Raw genomic sequence first — 20,937 nt, 5'->3', positions numbered from 1 at the left:
AGGTCAGGTGACAGCCTGCCCCTCCTCTGTCACGCAAGTTGCAGGACAGCACAGTTAAGAGTATTTATAAAATCTACTTCTTCAAGGGGGGCTCAGACCACGCTAAATATCTTTCCCTTGCAGCCCAGGGAAGACCTACAGGAGACCCAAAGAGGAAGAGAAGCAGCTGCTAGCACAGAAGACGTTGCCTGCCTCATCTTCAGCTGCCAGGGCTCTTTTGGAGACGTCCCGCCAGCATGGCCTGGCTCATCTCCATCCTCTGCCAGCTTCCCTGCAGTGAAGGGCATGTAACCTGGCCAAAATTAACAGGACAGCTTGGAGCCACCCTGCTGAGTGCTGCAGGGTAAGCTCCAGCAAGTCCCTCCATCTCCTTGCACCCCGATGCACAAGCTGAGACACAGAGGACTGGAAATAATCACCAATGCGCAGAAAGAGTACAGAGGCTTAGGGGAAAAAAAAGGTGCTATTAGCTTAATCTAATACCTTACAATTATACTTACCCTCATTATTTGATTCCCAGAGAAAGACATTTTAATAACTGTTACAAAAATGTGCAGTTCACCTTTGTCTTTTTTCCTTCCAAGACCTAGTGCAGAATAGAAACAGATCTAAATATGCTTTGGAAAGGAGAGCTCTCATTTTGGACTGGGTACCAGCAGCGGGAAAGCCAGCGTAACAAAACAGTAATTGCTGAGACTGGCAAAGACCTTCAGAGATGATCTAAATTCACCCTCTCTTAGCAGAACAAAAGATTAATTGCCTTAATTAAACCTACTGACATCAGTAACCTCAGATCATCTGACATTTTCTGTTTACAGTTGGCGCTAGCTTTCAGGCATGTAGAGAATAAAACACTGTACTTTAAGACTGTTTAGCATCTCAGTTAACTCAAGACACTTCACAAATAGTACCACAACTCAGCCCAGCAAGGCAAAACAAGCAAGCAGCAAAACTGCCGACCTTGTTACAGGCACAGTCTTTGCTCCGTTCTCTGGATTTTAAACTGTCAACACATTGGGTAAGGGCTGTCTGAGATTCTGCACTCCATAGAAAACAATCCTATTTGGATGCTTCTGCTGCTACTGACACGAGCATTTCATAAAATAAATATATCCAACTGCTTTTCCATTCCTGATGGGACTACCAGTACACTACACCAGCTGCTGTAGACTTCGAAACAGATGCATCGTCAGGAACTGGATCACAACAATTTATATAACCCAGGCTAATGGACACGAGGGGACTGAACCTTCACTCACAGCTATCTACTGGTCATAGTTATCTGCTCATATGGATGTGCCCTCTGTGGCTCTTCGTAGGAGACCGCTAAGATGTCTCAGTGGGAGACTGGTAGTCAAAATGTCTCAAAATTCGCTTACCTCAAGCAGACCAGCCACATCCTGTTTACAAAAGGGGCAAGGAGCACCTGAAACTTGCCAAACCAAGCTGCAACATGTGCCAAAGTTCTCCACCGACATGGCGTACATGACCAACAAGGGGTACATCAGGAGCAACCATCTTCCAAGATATTTGTTACAACACACGACGAACTGCTAAAGATTGGCCGAGCAAAAGTGACCTCTATACTGATTGGTCAAGTATCGAGCAGACTTTGACTGTAAAATAGTGCCATGTCCCTCCACAATTGGGACCCCCGCCATTGTCGTAATCTGAAGATCGTGAGTCAACAGGACACCCCTGATGCTAGAGGACCATCGGGATGCCACAGGCCTGTGGTGGTGACTATACTCTTGCTGTGCTCCGTAATACTGCTTCTCTCTTCTGCCTTTCCTCTACTTCCTCCTTTACTCTGTTGCTCATTTCTGTAATCATTGCTGGGAGATAACAATAAAGCTTTAACAGATGGCATTTGACCTCGTTTGTGTCTTAATCTCACGCATGGAATCTTTAGGGGTCCTCCCGCCGGACCAGGATGTGACACTCTTCTGCTAATTAAACAGCAGTTTCTGTCATTCATCAAAATAATTGAACTAGTAGAGCAACTGAGGTCATTAAAACAAGTCTTCAGCTGGAACAGGTGTGCACAATGGTTTGCAAATAAGGCTGTGCACGGGAGCTGCTTGGGCTCAGGTGCTGTATGAGGAGGTCAGCCTTCAGCAGCAGAGCTGTGCTCCAGAAGCACACAGTGCCCCGAGAAAGCGGTGTTGCTTGAACTTACTGCTTGCAGTGTTTGGCAAAATGCCGAGGTACCAGCAAAAGGCTATACACTAGACTGTGATACAGCGGTTCGTTTGTGTACTTCAGTACACAATTGCAGCTTTGTTTATATTCGCAAAAGTTCTCCTCCATTTCTTCTTTTGAGATTGCAAAGCCTCAGTTCAGCGCAGGTTTCAAGACAGTCCTGAAACAATGTGGATTTCAACTGCTGCTTAAGCTAAGCACATAGGCTAAGTATCACGCTGCCGCACAAACTGGAAGCAGAAATGCTCTTTGCCCTCATTATGCCTCTCCACTGCTCTGCCACGGCTGTAATGACAGATAAAGGGCATGTACTGACAGGCCTCAACCGGAATAAAAATTACTTTCTGGACCACAGGAGAGTTGGTGATACGATGCCCCGTCTACCTCCCTGCTTCAGTACTGCAATAGGAAAAAGGCAATGAGAGAGGGAAAAGTACTCACAATTAAAAACAGCTCTTCTGATAATTAGGCAAGTATCCTCTTGGGAGGACGCCTGGTGACTGAAGGCATGAAATATTTGTGATTAAAAAAGATCGTGCCCAGGTACCCTGGACAGATTTGTGTGCCAGACAGCTTTGCTTTGTGAGCACCAGCCTCCCAATCCTCTGTGGAGGCAGAGGACCTCTGATGGACCGTAACTGCAAGAGGGGCCCATGGTTACATTTCCTATTATCATCTTCATTTAATTATTCTTTTATACCACATGGACAAGAACTAGGAGAGAAATAAAACAATGAGACTGTTGCTTCTACCTTTCTAGTTTGGCCTTTTCTTCTACTTACATCATCTCACCCTCTGCCCCCCTCCCCCCCCCTCCTTTTTTTTTTTTCTTTTCAACCAACATTTCCTCTTTGAATTTTCTGAAAATTTCTGGAAGGTACAACCAAAACAACGGTTTCATACGAAATATAAAGAAAACAACAGACTTTTTTTTTTTTTATGGTATCAAACAACCATCACTTTTCTCCAAGAAATCAGAAATCCCTTTAAAATACCAGCAGTTGGAGTCTGGCAATTTTTACCTTTACAAGCCACTTTTGTCACTGAGTGACAATATTCTGTTACTTCACAAAGGTTTACTTTGAGGCTGTAGATGAGCGACCCTAAAAGTCTTCCTAGATGTCTGCAGATGAGGGTGCTGGAGAGACAACTGGTAGAAGAGGGGCTCTGTCTGATAAGGCAGTTTGTAATCAATTGGAAAACCACTGGTCAAGCAAAGCAGCACCTCAATGCAGAGGACTTGTGAAGGAAGAAGTGGGAAGAAGTTCTCAGTGCAACACCATTGCCTTCCACTTGGCCAGTGGCTCACACTGGAGCAATGAATTCCTGCATGAGTAGAAGATGATTTATTAGTCACAAAAGCTGTGTTATATTTTTATTGTCTTCACAGATAAATCAGACCAGCAAGACATCCGTAACCATACACACAAAATATTTATCAAAACAATTAACATTACAAATCTCATTTTAAAATAATTTATTTCACCAATTTCTTTTTAAATGGTACTGTCTTACAACATACATTATTCAACAAAGATGTGCTGAACAGACTCTAAAATAAGAAACACTTAAATTAAGCAATTGTCTCCGATTAGAATTTCAGTTTCACCCACATCCTAACTTGTAAACGTTTGCTGGAATACACTTCTATTGTAGGCTTGATTTTTGTGCTTACAAAAACAGCATCAAGTTTCCAGATGTTGGAAAGAAGTTGTTATTGTACGATAAGTATGCGTTCAGTTCAACATACAAGGCAACCAAATGATTCTGTCGTTAACATTACCATCGTGTATATTTTAGTTCACTGCACTAACATTTAAACTAAAACTTCAAACCACATAATCTTTTAAGTGACTAACATTTAAAAGGCAAGCAGTAATATCCTGAAAGCTTACAAAGGACATCAGCACACAGCTAAGAAGGGGTATCACTCGACAAAGGCTGCGGATGTGTGTATGGCTGCTTTTTTTTGTATGAAGCCCACCTGCAGACGGGGCAGCAGTGTCGCCCACTGGCCAGCCACATCACGATGCAATTCTGGTGGAACACGTGGCCGCACGGCAAGCCCATGAGCAGACAACCGTTTGCAAAATTTTCTAGACACACAACACATTCTGTACAGTGCAACATTTCGGAAGGCCAGACTGACCAATCCGGCTCCATGTCACCTGCGGTGCTGTACGAGCCGTAGGATCTCGCTTTCCGTTCATATGGCTCGTGATGACAATATTTATTGGCACACGAACAGGTCTCGGCACCGCACCGAGGCTCTCCTTCACTGCGGCTATGAAACGTGTTTAGGTCATCGTCCTCCGAGACTTCTTTTTCACTACTGAAGACCTCTTTGTTGTCACTGTCAGAGTCACTTTCGCTGTCTGGAAAAGTTTCCAGCATTTCCTCATCAGAATGGACGCCAAGGCATTTAAACCTCCACATCGGTAAGTTTTTTATGTAATCGGTTGGTATCAGAGGATGAAGCCAGAGATCGGGGAAGGCCAACCGCTCTAAGAACAAATCCGGGTCTTCATCCCAATCTGAGTCAAAAGGAAAGTGTTGAAAAGAAGCAATGGGATGAAACAAGTAGCTGGTGTACCAGTCCCACAGGCTTGACAGCCACTCCAGATTATTAGCATTTACTTCATCGGTGTTGTTATTGCGTCTTCTTTTCTTCTCAAAGTAATCAATTAGTAAACCATGACCAAGGTACGTGCTGAGGAAGAGGGCTGGATGCGAAGAGTAGAACATCCAATCGGCTCTCACCCAAGAAGCCAAAGTAGTTGTGTTAGAGTACCTGAAGAGTTTTAAACTGTACTCATAAAAGCTGTCTAAGTAAGGTAGTTGCAAAAAACCTAACACGGGTAGCCAGGAAATAATTAATAATGAATTATACGTCCCTAAAGTGCTTATAAGAACCACAAAACGCTTTATAGTAGCACCTTGTGTAATAAACAGGTCCATCCAAGCCATCAGATTAACCAAAACTAAGCTTAAAACAAATAAATCATTAACTTCTGGTTGTAACGAGCGCAAAAATGAATCCATGGCACGTAGAGATATAAATTCACCAGTGTTATTTCCATACCTGTAAATTCCCTCGGGAGTCCTAAGTATGTATGATGGTGTCTTGTAGATACCAATTTCTGCCATGTAACTTTTATTGTCCCAGTTTTCCACATTCACAAAAATAAACTCTACTCTTCCAGTAAACTTTACACTTAGTGCAGAGAAGAATGCCGGAGGCTGGTCAAGGTTGGCAAACAGGTATATTTTCACACGGTACTGGTCACTTTTGTTCCATTCTTCTTTTAAATGTTCAGAGTTGTAGATGGTTTTGATCCGAGAAGCAGCATGGGCTGTGATCCATTTGAAAATGTGCTCCACTTCGATTTTGCGTCCGCTGTATTCCTTAAGCATTACTTTTCCCTTGGAGGTACTGGTTTGCGGAACCGACATAATGAGAGTGGATTTCAGCCAACCCCTCCTCCTGCAGTACCTACAAAGAAAATGGCAAGTTAGATTACAGAGTTTCATACCCCTGGAGTTGCAGTCAGTAAATTTCTGTTATGAGCCCAAAAATGAGACATGCTGAGCACCCGGGAATCTTTACATATAACAGTAGGAAATACAGGCACCCAATATTCTCTGGCAAAGTGTATTTATTCTTACAATACATTTGTTCATCTATCTTACAGATATGTTGTAGAGAGGTGTATTTATAAAACAGGAAGAGGAATAGTGTTAATTTTCATGGGTCATTATAGTAAACAAGGCCATACATTAGAGTCATTCATGCTTTGTAACTGGATTTTAAAAATGTGCAAGCTGACTCTTCACTATAAAGCATTAGTAATAGAAGCTATTTTTCCATGGTCTTCCAGCCATGGCCTTCCAGCCAGGAAGATAACCGTTACGATCTAATTCAATGTCCCACAGCTTTCCCGAGCCTGCAGATAACTTTTCCAGAGCTTCCTTCCATCCTAGTTTTGCCAAGCAGCAGTGAGGTGAAGTTAACAAGGCATTGGTCTGTTCACAGTTGCTTTAAATATGCTGACAAGTGTCCACTTCCTACTGGGGCCATTTTGGAAGGATGCAGACAGGCTAAGAGGTGTGGTGAGAGAGCTCACAACAAACCTGGTGGAGGAGGAAGCAGAAACATGCTACTGGATGATTTTGGCTAAAAGAATACCCCCTGCTGTCTGGCAGGCAGAGTGCTGAGATGGGATGAACTCCAAATCCATACCTAAAAGAAGAGGCTCTTCAAGGCTGAACCCCAAGTCATGGCCCAGACCCCGGTAATTATGAGATGAGCCTGGTGACTCAGAAGATCCCTTCCCTCATGCATCTTTTGTATCAGCATCACTATGCCACCCAATTTATCTAATCCTCCTTTTAGCAAATATCTGGCAAGTTTCAACAAACAAAACATTACAGAGCCAAAAGGCATGCAAACTGTCTCCGAGAACCCTGCACATGAAATAGTGGCCACCAGCCTCATTCACTAGCCATCTTACCTATGTCCTCTCTGGTTTTGGTCTATCAACATACATTTAGACAATTACAACTTGCCATCTCATGAATCTGCATGTAACATTTTTAGAAGGAGCCGTAAGATATTACCCTACTAATAAAAGTATCATACTACTGTAGCGTGCAGTGTTCTTCTGAATTTCAGCTGCAACCTGATGAAAACTATTCACAAGAGTTTGCCCAACAAAACATTTCTTGTATTAGGTAAAAATTAATTGAAAAGATAATATTTGATCATAACATTAAGACTAGTTAGGAGCTATGCAAAGAGAAACTGCCAAATTTTTAAGATGTTCAAATACCAGTGTTTTGATTATACAAGATTATTTTGCATAAGCACTGCAAACTAAGAATTTTCTCTTATGATTAACTTTGAGATTTCTATAAACATTTAGGACCTAAGCTGTGTAAGACATGTCCGTATCCATACAGACCACTGGAATTCTAGACAAAGTTTCCTGTCATGTGAAGCAAATGCTTCCAACAAAATGTTAAAAAAAATTTCTTTTTACAGCAGCAGAGAATTATTAATAGCTTCTTTGGCTCTGCTCTTCTTCCTTGTTCGAAATCATATGCAAACAACAGTGAATCCTGCATAGCACACTGTATGTTGTCAAAGGGTGTGTGCAAGTTTACATATAAACATACACACACTTGTCAGGGAACAGGATTTGTCAGTAATCCTGAGAAGCAGGCACTGTTTGCGAGGTTCATGCTAACCTGTGTTTCTCCTTTCCAGATGGCAATATAACAACTCTACAACTGATATGCTTCTCTTACATATATTCAGCTTTGTTCTAAGCAAGCACAGTTCTTGTCCCCAAATGCCTGGACTCTAAGGCCGAACTCCTATTCATTCCCTTCCATTGCTGTATTACGCTCCACATAGTCTAATCATGTATTGCCCATGTGGTGCTTTAGGAAGCTGCAGATCTGTGTTTATGATGCTGATAAATAATGTAATAGAGAATTTTGAACAGACTTCGGTAGAGATAAAACCATGAATAAAGCCACCTTCTGTCACAGCTACTTTTACAACACAGCAAGCCCTGCTGCTAGACCGCAGCTGAGCCTTAAGATATTCTTGGGATTTAGATAATCCTTTAAGAATATACCTGGGGTCACTGGAACAGTTAAAAGTGCCAGTACGTATGCCGAATCTTGATACTTTCTTCACCATTTTCTCCCAGTGGACTTTACCCACCAGTGGGTTTCTGTCGTTTGCTATGACCTATTGCCAAAAGGAAATCAAAATTTAGTATTGCAGTAAGTTTGCTTCCTGAAATAAAGAGCAACTTTCATGAAAACAGAGATCTAGTCACCCTTGGTACTGCTTTCCCCTTCTCTTAGAACACAGAGTAGGTATATACAACCAGTAATCACACTAAATGTCTTTGAAGAGTGAAGCTCTAAGACAGAAATACAGTTTCTGCAGGAAGACAGAAGTGTATCATCATTTTAAGTACCTGTAAAGATACTAAAATCAGTGGTAGTTAACAAAAATCTTGTGAAAATAACAAAACTATCATCAACCAGTTCATAGCAGGGGAGAAGGGAAGAGGGTGCAGCAGGTTCCTCTTCTTTGCAGTAAAAAGACCATTATTTTATTACAGTGCTCTATGAAAACCCACAACATACCAAAAAAATGTCTCAGAGCAAGTAAAATGAGTTGGAATGTATGTACCTGGTACCAGATTAGACTGTTTCTAATTTCTGCTAGCCATTTCTAAGCGGTGGAAACTAGCGATTAAACTCCCGAATAATGCCTAAAAATCTTGACTCCTTTCAGCTTTGCCAGTGACTCACTCTGTAACTTTACGTGACTGTTCCACCAACTCCAATGTCCCATCTGCCATTTCAGGATGATAATTCACTGTGATATAGCCCAAGGTCTAATTTGTTCTAACCTAGCATATTAAAGTAGTACTTCAGGTTACCTAGACATAAGCTTCTGCAGACATGAATGACAAAGAATAAGCACTCGTCCTCTGACTTGCAGTTGTCCAAGGAAGAAAAAAAAAAAAGCAAAAATGGAAAAAAACAGGGAAAAAGGGAAACCTGCCTGCCAGCAGTTGACAGGTAATTTTGAATGACATGACTGATCATGCATTATTCCACGAGCCATCACAGTTTCTATTTTAGAAATGCCTCACATGCTTCTGCAAGCTGATTGGCAACCACTTAAAATACATTTTTAAATTAAGTTTTGAAACTTCCATTTGTTGGGTGTTTGTTTACCCACCATTAAACTTCTCCCGATCATTTTCTGACTTAATAAGCTGAAATGTCAGCATTCCTCTGGAAGTTAGGTTGTCACCATGATTAACAGTTCTCTGTGTACAGGCTGAGACACAGAGCTGGAAAGCGTGTCTGGCCTTTGAGACTCAAAAATATTATCTGCTTTGTGGTAAGTAGCATCCTCTCAGAAACTTTAAATAAGAGAATTCACTAAGCCGAACATTCTACAAAGGGAAACAAAGTTAAAATGAAGTTACAGATTATACTCCCATTCCACTGAGGCCAACATGTTTAAATAAAACCAGAGGTGAACATCTAGATAAGAATCCCTCAAGGTATTCTCAAAACACGCACATCACATAGAAAAGGCTTTTTGATTAGCTAAACATAACCTTCAAGCACCAAGACAACCATCTGGGAAAATCTGTTGTATTATTGAGACTTCTTTACATCACCCAATGTAACTGAAGCAATTACTTTGATATTTTAAACTGCCTTTCATGTACTTCAACTAAAAACACCACGTTCCTGAAGACACCTTAATGCCAATATATCCTCAGAGCTACTATGGTATGATAAATTCATCCCAACATAGTAAGGAATCACTACATTTTATTAGTAAGTATAAAAGTAAAATGTTGGTAACTGGGTTAGTCTTTGGTACAACTACTCGGAGATTGGTTGCTTCCAAAATTCTATGTGCATGTTCTGAAAAAGCCTAGCACAGTTGTTGAGAATATGCTAATGTTATGTGCAGGAGAACTGATCCTGCTCAGCTGTTTCTTCTGTCCAATATTGCAATATTCACTTTAAGCGTCAAGAGAAGGAGAGTTGTTGCAAACACAGTCACTGATATGTTTTACTGGCATCTGCCTGTTTGTACTGGCAGATTTTTTAATGACAATTTAATTCCCTTCCTATGAAGAAGTCTTTCCACTTGGAGAAAGTTATTTATACTGCAGGACAACAACAGAACTAGCAGTTCTAGAGAAACCTACTATGGCTTGCACACCGAAGCTTTGTAAAATTTCTTCGGCTTGTGATTTTTTTATGTCATTATGTCAAAAAAAAACCCCAAATAAACATGTCCCTTGCAGCTGCTTCTTGTGGACAACACCCACTTACAACATTGGGCGTTTACTACACAGAGTCAGGGGTTTGTATTTTGGAAAGTAGTCATCATCTCTGTGGATGAGAGAGCCTGAGAAAATACTGCAGGTTAAGCAATCACCCTGTAATTCAGTTTAAATTAAAGATAACTTGCAAACACTTGTAACAGATTTTATTTAAGAAGTGTGAATTTTGATAAGCTAAGAAATTTACATTAGAAACCTGTGACTGAAGAGACCAGGAATTTGAATGCGAAAGAGGTCTGGAAATTCTTCAAATCCAAGGTGTTAAAGCTATCAGGATTTTCTATTTCAAGCAGGGGGGGGGAAGAAGTTGTCAAGCCCTGCTCTTCTCCCTAGCAAGCTCTTCCAAGAAGATGTTAGAAGTAGTTTGAGAATCTACAAGGAATGAAAAAAGGTCAAACCGAAGAGCTAGCAAAGAAAGATATGCAGGAAATAAAAAAGTAAGAAAAAACGAGCAATTTGAGTTAGACCAGACAAAGAATATTACAAGCTGCACCAAAAGGTTTTTCAGTCCTATGAATAAGAATAGAATAGGGGGGAAAGCAGCAGGATCACCATACAGTGAAGACAGGATAGAAACGTAAGATAATTTTCTTTTTAAAATGGAATGAATGCTCTGACTCAGTTTTCAATGAAGAAGAGCTGGCTGGCCATGGACAGGTTAGCGAGTTTATGGGAACAGACTGTATCACCTGAAGATGGAAACAAAAATAACTTCATGGACTTAAATCAGAGTAAGCAGGTAATCTCCATCCCAGAACTGTAATACAATAAGCATGCAAAATTGCACATGACCCTGCAAAGATTTCTTAATAAAAATGCTTTCAGAGTAATTTACATTTTGACAGGAGAATAACAAATTAGTAACTATATTTAAGAAAGAATGAAAAAAATTATCCCACCAGTTTGATCTCAACAGTATGCAAAACTGTAGAACAAATTTTAAAGATGCAGAGACGTTGAATTTTCCACCCTTTTTCAGCATGGAATTACTAAAGATGCTTCATTCCCGATTAAGTTGAGAGTTAAAAATCCATCTTTTCCTGGAGGAAAAGAACTGAGTTTCAAGAAAAGGGAACGTATTACCTGTTCTGTACTTTCGTAGGATATCTAGTACTGTACCACATGGAAAATTTTCAGGAGAACTGGAGATAAATTTTTATAGTGAGTTAAAAAAAAAAAAAGTTTTATAGTGAGTAAGAAATTGGCTAAGGCAAGAAAACATCCAAATGCCAAAAAAGTGCTAACAGACTTCTTAATAGATTTGCCTTCGAGCTCAATTCAGCATATATTCCTATTAATGCTCTTCCTGAAGAAACTTGAAGTCTCCCAAAGCCATTTGCAGATGACATAAATTTGGGAAGCACATCTATGTACAAAAGAGGATTATAACGCTATACAGAAAGAGCTGCACAAATCTTGTAATGCAGAGTGTCAGAAATGAAATTGAATTCAATAATGACAGGACACTCGGGGAGTTCACCAGTTAGAAACAGCGGTAGGAGGAAAAGCTTGGGTCTATTAGTTGATCCAAAAGGAACTATGAGCCATCAATATTAACTGGCTGTGAAATAAGCAAAGCCCGGGATATATTATGCCTGACAAAACAAACTGGTTGATTGATCTCCTGTACTGGGAGTAGTGGGGTAGACATTAGGAGTCAGTGAAACTAAAGGGCGATGTCAATTTAAGCACAATAGGAACAAATTAGCCATGAATACGCTTAGGCCAGAAGTCAGATACATGTTTCCAAGAAGAGAACAGTCAATAGGAGTATTAGACGCAGACAATTTAAGATTAAAGACAGACAACAAGATATTTTATAAACACATACTCCACAGTCTAGTAGAGAGCTGAACTCAATCATCAAGAAGAAGGTCCCTTTCAGTCATATGCTCTATCTCATTTTAAAGAAATAAAGACAAAGCTCATCGAAGCAGCTATCTTTTATGAGATCAGCTAGCACAGCTGAGAAACAAACACCATGTTTAGAGGAACACAAACCCTTCAAGCTTTTCTTATTATTAGCTGTGTTCACAATCTGCATCATATCACATGTCAGAGTGACAATAAGACAATGAAGATAACCCAATTAATCCATTAATCATCTTAATGGACTAAGAGAATCCAATAGGATCAAAGTAACCCTGCCATTTAACAATCCCACATCACGAAATAGATCTGCTCCCTCATCTACACCTAACCCAGGCCAGAGGACTGGCTCTGACTTCAGGGTCTGAATTACCATCTCTATATACGAATTACTAGCTTCATTAGTGGAAAAAGATGCTAGAGAGAGGGCCAGGTCCTCACTGAGCATCCATCCACAAACTTCCTCTGAAGTCTCAGACACAAGTTTCTTTGTACTCCATCTGTGAATTTGGGAGGACCACACCAAATCCCAAAGGGTGAGGAGATTCTCAACCAACAACTGTGGAATACTGCAGGTAAGTTATGCCACCAAGATATGCAAAGTAAAAATGGAAAGATGAGGGTTTGGAAATCTCCTTTATTTTTACATCTTCTGATTGAGTCTTCTTGTTTAGTTTCTATTAATGCCTAAAAAGGCAGCTTGGAGCTACCACATAAAACAAAGTTCAAATAGAATTCATCTAGGGACATATGATACTGATATCATCAAAATCCTGATGATTTCAACAGGCATTTGCATAGGTAGCTTTTGCATTCGAAGAGTTCTCCTGACTTTGAATTAGACAGAACTGTCCCAAAAGAGGCCAACTGAGAATGTAATTAATAGAATCGTTTTGATCTATAAGTTAAAGTAGTCATAGTTATGACATTAAAGAAGCAAACAGACTTTAAGAACAAACACCCTGGAGACAGAAAGATATAAACAGCTGGAAAAAAACAGGACAATGTCAGCAAGACACTTTGCCGCTCTTGCTTAATCCAAACCAAAAAGTGTCTCAGGTAGATACCTAGATATCGCAATATCTACTTCATAACTGGCATTGATGCAGTTCCTCCTTAATTTCCCAGTTACCATTAAGGATTTTTTTTAAATTATTGTATGAAACATGCAAACTCAAAATACCAGAAAAGATGGGACAAGTGGTTCAAGGAAACACTGCTCCTGCTAAAGAGTTTGCAGTAGCAATGTGATACGCAAAGACAGATTCCTGCTCTGGTACTCCAGCAGTACTTGAGCATAACATGATAGCAGCCTTATTTGAGCATTCTGCTATTTTCTGTTCATTTAAACCAGGCATTGTTCAATCCCTTTTAGACAGGTATGTAGAGATTTCGAAACAGGTCACTGTAACAAGATTTGGTCTCCGTTTTTAAGCTCACTCACAACTAAAAATGTTCAAATATAACAAGGCATGAGAATGAGTCAGAGATGGACGCGTGCAGAACAAGCAACACTTCATGGTATTTCAACTCTCGATGTTTCAACCAATTGTAGCTCCTTCAATTATTTTCTCTCCTTTGTCCTTTAGTTAAGGCATACAGAGGAAAGAAACGTATTAACCATTTGATGCATAGGAAGAATTACAGCATGATGGAGGGAGGAGCTTACACATATCCTGACAGCAAAGGTACTAAAATAGGATTAACTAGTATTTTTTAAATGGGGAATAATCCCTACAATGTACCGTGCACAAGACCAAGTATACCCTCTGGAATGAAAACAACACTTCTCACAAGTTGCCTCCACTCCAACTTGCAGCAACCCGAGTACTTTGCAGACCACAGTAAATGCAAGGATAACTTCCCACAGAACCTGAACACCCTTGACCGACAGCTTTTTCAAAGAGGACATTTTAAAATCAGCCCTTAAAACTAGTTATTACTGCTTCTAACAGCCTCGGGAACCTGAAGTAACCTCAGTAACACTAAAGGGAAAAACATCCCGATGAACTGTCTACTTTGCACGTTCGACAGCCCTTGTGCCCCGCTAGTTGGATTAAGAGCCATTCCACTTGTGTTTTATACATTGCACCAGAGACGGGAAAAACACTAAAAAAAGAAATCAAAGCAGGAAGGCGGAATCGTGAGCTCATCACAATACAGCAGAAGCTCCGAGCTAAGTGATGCACATGTGTTTTTTATATATACTTTTGTGTGATGGAAAAATATTCACATTGGCAGCGTCTCTCAGCCTTTATGGGTTAGGAGTATGTGCCATGAAAGGAAGAGAAAACTGAATCCAAATGAAAGCGCCAAGGGAAGCTCAGGCATTATCTAAGATGGAATTTAGCCAGGACACCAGGTGTCAGGCACACCTGCTCATACCAAGAGCACACAATTTCAAATATGCGCGAATAGTCAGAACTTGGATTTACGGCTTAGCCACAAAGACACCACCACCAAGTGCTCATCAAGTTTGGGCACTAAGACTCTGTGACAGGCTTTAAACCATTAGGAAGAACAAAACCTTTTAAATAACAAACACCATTTCCCACTGCATACACACACACGTACAGGTGGTTCCCTTGGGAATGGTCAATCTTCGCCCAGTCTCCACAAGTCAGTCTCCGCATGAAGGAGTACTGACATTTGAATTGGAAAAAAAATGTGTGATTTTGCCCCAGGCAAAATCTAATCTAATCTGATTTCTAACTTATTTAATGAACTGATAAGGTTGTATGTATGCAAATATTGTCAATCTGGTTCGGCAGTTTCCATTTTGAGATATTCAGACCCCTGGAGGTCCAAGAACTTCCCCGCAGCGCCTGCAGAGGGTAACTGAGCAAAGGAAGCCTGATATTACTGTAAAGAGTCCATGCACTCGCTGGAAGATTTTTAGGAATCCAGAAAGATACAAAGGTTCAAAACCCTGGTCTATTATAATCAATAGCTTCTTATGTGCCTTTCATACAACTCTTTATAATCAACAGCTATGTTGCAAACTATCCTCCCATATATAAAACAGAAGTAAAAATATTTGGACAATTCTCATTTAGAAATACAATTAATTATAAATGGACTGTTGAGTTATTTATTAGAAGCAGGGCAAAAAGCCCAATTATTCCAGATAACATCGATAAGTTTCTGCATGACTGTCTGTACTTTTATTAATTCTGAGACATCTCACTCTCTGTTTATTATTCGGCATTGTGCTGATGAAACTGAATTTCCGCATAGTCGCTCCTTCCTAAGAACTGACAACTGGTGCAGAATCCATCCATATGGGTTAAAGGTGTCTGAAAATTTTTTGCTTTTCTTTTCTGAGAAAGAGACCGTGAGAAATTAGATCAAAATAGGCAAAGACAGAAGACTACATCCATCATAGCATGCAAAAATTAACCACCTCAAAATTACGTGTCGTTTCTCCAGGGAGGTGGGGTGATCTACGCACCAATCTGAACAGCTCAGTTAAGCTGTCAGTTAAGTCAGAGGTTGAGAATAAATGAGCTTCTGTAATGAATTAACACGGATATGCAGGCAATATGAGAACTATTAATTCTAGCTGATGGTATTCTGCACCCTTGACTGGATACGAAGACTCTCAAGAAGGATACTGAAAGTTAAAATCAGGTATCCTGTGGTAAATGATCCTGAAGGGCTACTGGAAAAGACAAAAATACAGAGTGATGTATTTTAAAAGAATTTTGTATTTCTACTTAATTTCCTTGCAGTGACAACAACGGATCACCTGGCAAAATTAAAAAGGCAAATATGAAAATTATTCATCGTACAGGCAGGAGGAGAGGAGGACAGGAGGAGAGGAGGAACGAACCACCACCAAAATCCTGCAGGCACATCCCTTGCTCTGTGACTACAGCACTTGAACAAGAAGCTGAGATGCAGAATAGACTGCAACATTTTATATCTGTAATAATGTCTTTTGCACCTCTACCAGACATGATCAAAATCATTATCCTCCTGCTTCAATGTCAGGAAGAAAGTTCCCTTTACTTCTGTCTACCACTATGTTACAGTAGGGATTTTTAAAATAAAAATATACATTAATTTAGATTTTAACTTCCTTCGAAGAGGATTTTATCTGCAGATAATTTACTGTATGTTTTTAAAAAGTCATAACGACTATGACATCGTTGGATGTGACAGGCCTCTAGAGACTAACCAGAGAGCATGAGCAATGGCACAGTCTGGAAAAGCAAGAACGTTGCATGTTACTCCTTTACCAACAAGAGAGGCAGCTCTAGAAACTACCACTCATTCTCCTTGACAGCCAAAGAAGTGCATAACAGCAGCTGGCAAGCACGATGAAAGGCATAAAAGAAAAGGTGATAAGATCATGAGCTAACAGGAGAAAGAACATGCTGCTGTCTGTGGCTTCACGGAAGTTCCGCGTAGAAGCAGAGGGCACCTGTGAACAGCTACACTGATAAACAAACTACTAATGAACCTGGATGCTTTGCATGTGGATTTCCAGAAAATAAAGAAACAAAGTCACAAAACACTGTTTCCTTGTGTATGGACTTTGACTTTCTTCAAGGAATTCATCTTGCTGGCTCTAAATGATAAATTTACATCTGAATTTTTGTCAAACATATCCAGAAATAATAACTGTTTCCTCTTTTTCCTTTGGGTTTCTCTGCAGACAGTGATGGCTATCACATTATCACATTACCGGTCTGTGCCACCCCAGAAATTTCATTTATGAGCACTGGAAAATAAAAATCATCTTCAGAGTCCCCATCCTCCCATACATCATCATAAAGTCTTCAAAACCAACTCAACCAACATCCACTGTGCTAGCTGAGGCAAAACTGTTCCTCTCCCTCTACTGTTTTCCAGCAGCTGCTGTGGAACAGAAATTCATGGTCATGATCCTGAAAAGGATCTGGAGATCCTTTCTGCTTCACAGCCAGTAGGAACAACAGAGCAGGGGAATGCTCTGACCTTGTAAGTGGTCACCAAATCCATCCATGAAGCATCCTCACTCTCCTGCTGCCCCCTGCCTAGGCATCAAGCTGATTAATTAGCTGTAAAGTTTCCATGGGATGTCTAACGGTAAAGGAGAACAGGCAAGGGAGAGTAATCAAGAATTAGAACAGGGAAGTGACAATAAAAAACAGCTTTGGAGGGATGAGGTCTAAGAAAAGAACCTGGGAAAAACCTGTGAAAGGACATGAAGAATCCAGCACAAGAGTTATCCAGGCGGGAATTATGGTGAGGAAGGGAGCAAATCAAAACTCAAAGTGATGAAAATTCAAAAGGCAAGAATGAAAAAAAAATTGACGTCTAGTGGTTTTTATTATAGAGAAACTGACAAATAGCAGTCAGCAAGTAAATTATTCAGTAAATTCCACTAATTTTTTTTTCCACAGCTATTGTGACCAACTGAATAGCTGTGCAAATATTCCCAGAATGGTGACAACATTCATCACACTAGAGATATCAAAACGCAGCCCATCTGATCTGCTATTATGAAGCTAGCTGAAAATATATTACGGTTAAAATTCTGCAAGCAACAGACAACAGAGAACTACCATAATTTACTCTCTTGAGCTTCATGGGGAGGAGGGAAGGTTTTTCATGGCATGTTCATGCTCATATTTGTCAACTAGCTTGGAGATGTGTAAACTTCCTTTCAACGCTCCCTCTCTGCTTGAAGAATCCCCTTCTGTATGTTTTAAACCTGAAACTTACATTCAGTAAGCTCCAAATACATCTTTCCCAAAACAGAAATGCCATTTTCATGGTGAAGGTAGTCTGTCCTCTCATTGTCTATTTTAGGGTGAGATCTGATGTTGTGATAGTGCAGGTCTAATAACAAGAAGTCATGACATCTTGATAATCTGTTTAGCTAGAAAACATGAAGCAAGGAGACCAGACAAACCAGGCAGAAGAGCTGTCAACTGAACAATTAATTGTCTGGTGGAAAATTTTGATTGCCTGATGTGGCTGTTAGCAGAGGAGTTATGCCTAAAAAAATATCTCTTCTCAATAGAGAAGTTGATGCAGAAAAGCATTTTTTCACGTTGGCGTAGATTACTTATGTTCTCAAGAGTGATGATAAATTGTTTCAGAATCCTATTTGCAAAAGTCTGTCTTTCTTTTCCTAAATGTTTCCTAAAAATCAGTGGGTCCACAAGGTTCAGGGGAAGGCTAACTTTAAGCCTCTGGAATGTTGTAGAAGCAGCCTGCTAGCCTTGGAAGTAGCACACTGAGATCTTGCCTTTGTGAAGAGGCAACAGAGATTTTAAAAGTGCTCTAAGGCCCTTAGATAAACAAAAACTTAAACTGTTTGGGTCTGAGCATGTAACGCATCCAAAAGGAAGAGCAACACCAGAGGCACCTCTCCTGTGCCAGCTGGGAGCATCTACACTTAATGCACATACTTCACACATTACACAAGCTCTTACAATACCAGGGCCAAGTACTTGCACAGTCTGCGTACTGAAGTGTGTGCCGCTTTGTTTTTTTTCTGGTTCTAAAGTACCTGGCCTTCAAAAACCAATCCACCAAATAATAGGTTTGGGTTTTTTTCCTGCCTGTATAGGAACTCTCACTTTCAGCCTTTCTTGGGTTTTTTTGAACAGATTTATTCCTTATGAACTCCCTGATGTGGTTTATCTTTGTTACCATCTCTGTTACACACTTCTACTACTAGTTAACTACCCTCATAAATTCCTCCTTTTGGATAATATCCATCCTTTTGGATGTCATAAATATATAAAAACATATGATCAAATTTCTATACCTGTACCAGCCAGATCCCATCTTTTGTGTCTTCTACAAGCTCATAGAAGTGCATTTCACCACTAAAGTTTGTACTGGAAACCGATTCAGAGGCCTCTTCCTCCTTGAGAGCAGAATAAAGCTCTCCTTCCATGAGGTCTCCTGAAAAAAGAGACAATTGGAGAAATTCAATTACAATGGGAACTGAGAAAGATTGCTTCATAAATTCTAGTAACAGTTTCACTAACGATATTTTACACGGTTGCTCAGAGAACCTTTTCAGTACGAAGGCAGCTAATCTAAAAAGTTATTATAATTCTATCTATAGTGACATGACTATGAACAATTTGACTTCAGCTGTCAGGCCACAGAAGAGATGAACGCTATGCTTCTGATTACACAGATGTACCACGCATGCAACCCAGCGCACAAAAGAATAAAAGAACATCTTCCAAGGCTTGCCCTCTAAAAAGAACAATATTCTACGGCTGTGAGCAATTTTAATTCATGTACCTTTGCTTTCATTTCACAGGATAGTAATTTTGCAGCAACCAACTTCTTAATACTGATAATTCAAACAGGCTTCCAGAATTTCAATCAGTAATTCTGTACCAAAAAAACATGCTGATTGCCCCATTGCAACTAAAAATCACAGGTAGAATAATTTAGCTGTTGGCTTCTGTTTGCAAAGTCAGAAAAAGTTCCCATGAACTCCAATCCTAGTGACGTAAGGAGCTCACAGTAAAATAATCTGATAATGTTTCCTTTGTAATCTAGTTTCCTCCTCATGTTTTGTTTCACAATCATTACAAACGCTGTTAATGACAACTGACATTCTAGTAACTAATCTATTAAGCTTGAAGAAATTAAGTCTTGTCCAAAAAGGCTGTTTTCTTCAAAATATAAAATAAAAAAGTGCTACAGCTGAAACCCTCTCCAAAAGAATTCAGAGAATTTAGAAGGAAAAAAAAAAAAAAAAAGGAAAAATGTTGCAAAGCCTGTTGGTATGAGAAGTGTTTCCATGACATTTGAAGTTGGTTAATACAGTTTGTTTGGAGTTAAACACTTCCCTGCAGCATTTGCAACCCAAACATCATGACATCATGAAAGTACCTGACAGCCAAGGAGTGAAAGTGATTGGAAACAAAAGTGAAATTGCCTAATGCTTTTTACTGTTGGAGCAGCAAAGTGAATAAACAACATAAATAAACAATGAACAATAAAAGCAAATTAGATTTAAATGCCCAGCATTAATATAAATTATTTAAAAGACTTAGCATTTTTAAGGTTATGGCACTCACTACACTCATCCGAATCCTTCTCTTTTTCTGTCGAGACACTTAAACCCCTCACTGGCTACCCCGATCACTGAGATTTCTCTCTCTCCTGTATCGGCAGCCCTTCGATCATCAATTTAAAGGCAGCCGCTCACATTTTCCTGTTTGGCGGGCACTACAGCTATTACATCAGCCCTATCTCCCAGTCCTTGGGGCCAGCTCCCTCCGACTGCTCCAGGCCAGCATCCTGACTTTGAAGACACTTCCACCATTCCTTACCATCTCCATTGCTCTTCCCTCTTCGCTATTCATCATCACCCCCAAAATCCCACCTTTTTCACTTGGTCTTCCCTACTTCTGAAACACCTCCCTGCCTTTTTCCAAGCCTTTTTTTTTTTTTTTTTTGGTACCTAGGATCTACTTCTGCTCCCTCTTCTATAAAACCACCGTGCCCCTGGGTACCCATCCCTTCTGCTCTTCAGCCGTAAAATCACTGCTCTCCTCAGTACCCGCCGAGATAGCAAAAACTGTAATTAAATCGGCAAAGGGGCAAGGGAGAGGAACGCACGGAAAGAGCTGGCCCCCGCTGTAAATCCCAACCCACCGCATACATTCGGACTCTTTCCTTCCCGTTTTTCCCGGCGGACGACATTTCCTCTCATCTGTGCGACCCTCACCTCGCCATCCGGACCCCAACCGCCCGCAGCGACCCCGGCGCAACTCACCGGGAAGAGCCATTTCCCTCCCGGTGCCCCGTCCAACCGAGGCCTTCCTTCCACCCCGCCTCGTCGGGCTTAAAACGCCGCGGAGCTTTTTCACGTCACCATCCCCGAGCTTCCCCCCTGCCGCCTTCCTCCTCCATTTAACCGCTCCGGCGTCTCGGTCCTTCGGGGGATGGAACCGGCTCGCTCCCCCGATTCGCCCTGCGAACGCGCGTGGCCCCG

General features: G+C 40.6%; 1 protein-coding gene across 1 annotated transcript in view; it reads right to left on the bottom strand.

Annotated features, from left to right (window-relative positions):
- Positions 1-18,870, bottom strand: part of LOC104284217 (charged multivesicular body protein 3) — a 34,300-nt gene extending 15,430 nt beyond the window's left edge. The window contains exon 1 of the mRNA XM_009882516.1: positions 18,739-18,870. Coding sequence (XP_009880818.1) covers positions 18,739-18,870 — 132 coding nt within the window. The remainder of the gene's footprint in view (positions 1-18,738) is intronic.
- Positions 18,871-20,937: the final 2,067 nt, after the last annotated feature.

The sequence above is a fragment of the Charadrius vociferus genome, unplaced genomic scaffold (genome assembly GCF_000708025.1).
Source record: "Charadrius vociferus isolate BGI_N301 unplaced genomic scaffold, ASM70802v2 scaffold213, whole genome shotgun sequence".
Taxonomy (NCBI): Eukaryota; Metazoa; Chordata; class Aves; order Charadriiformes; family Charadriidae; genus Charadrius; species Charadrius vociferus.
Note: the sequence above shows the minus strand (reverse complement) of the source record. Positions and strands in the feature narration are given on the sequence as shown.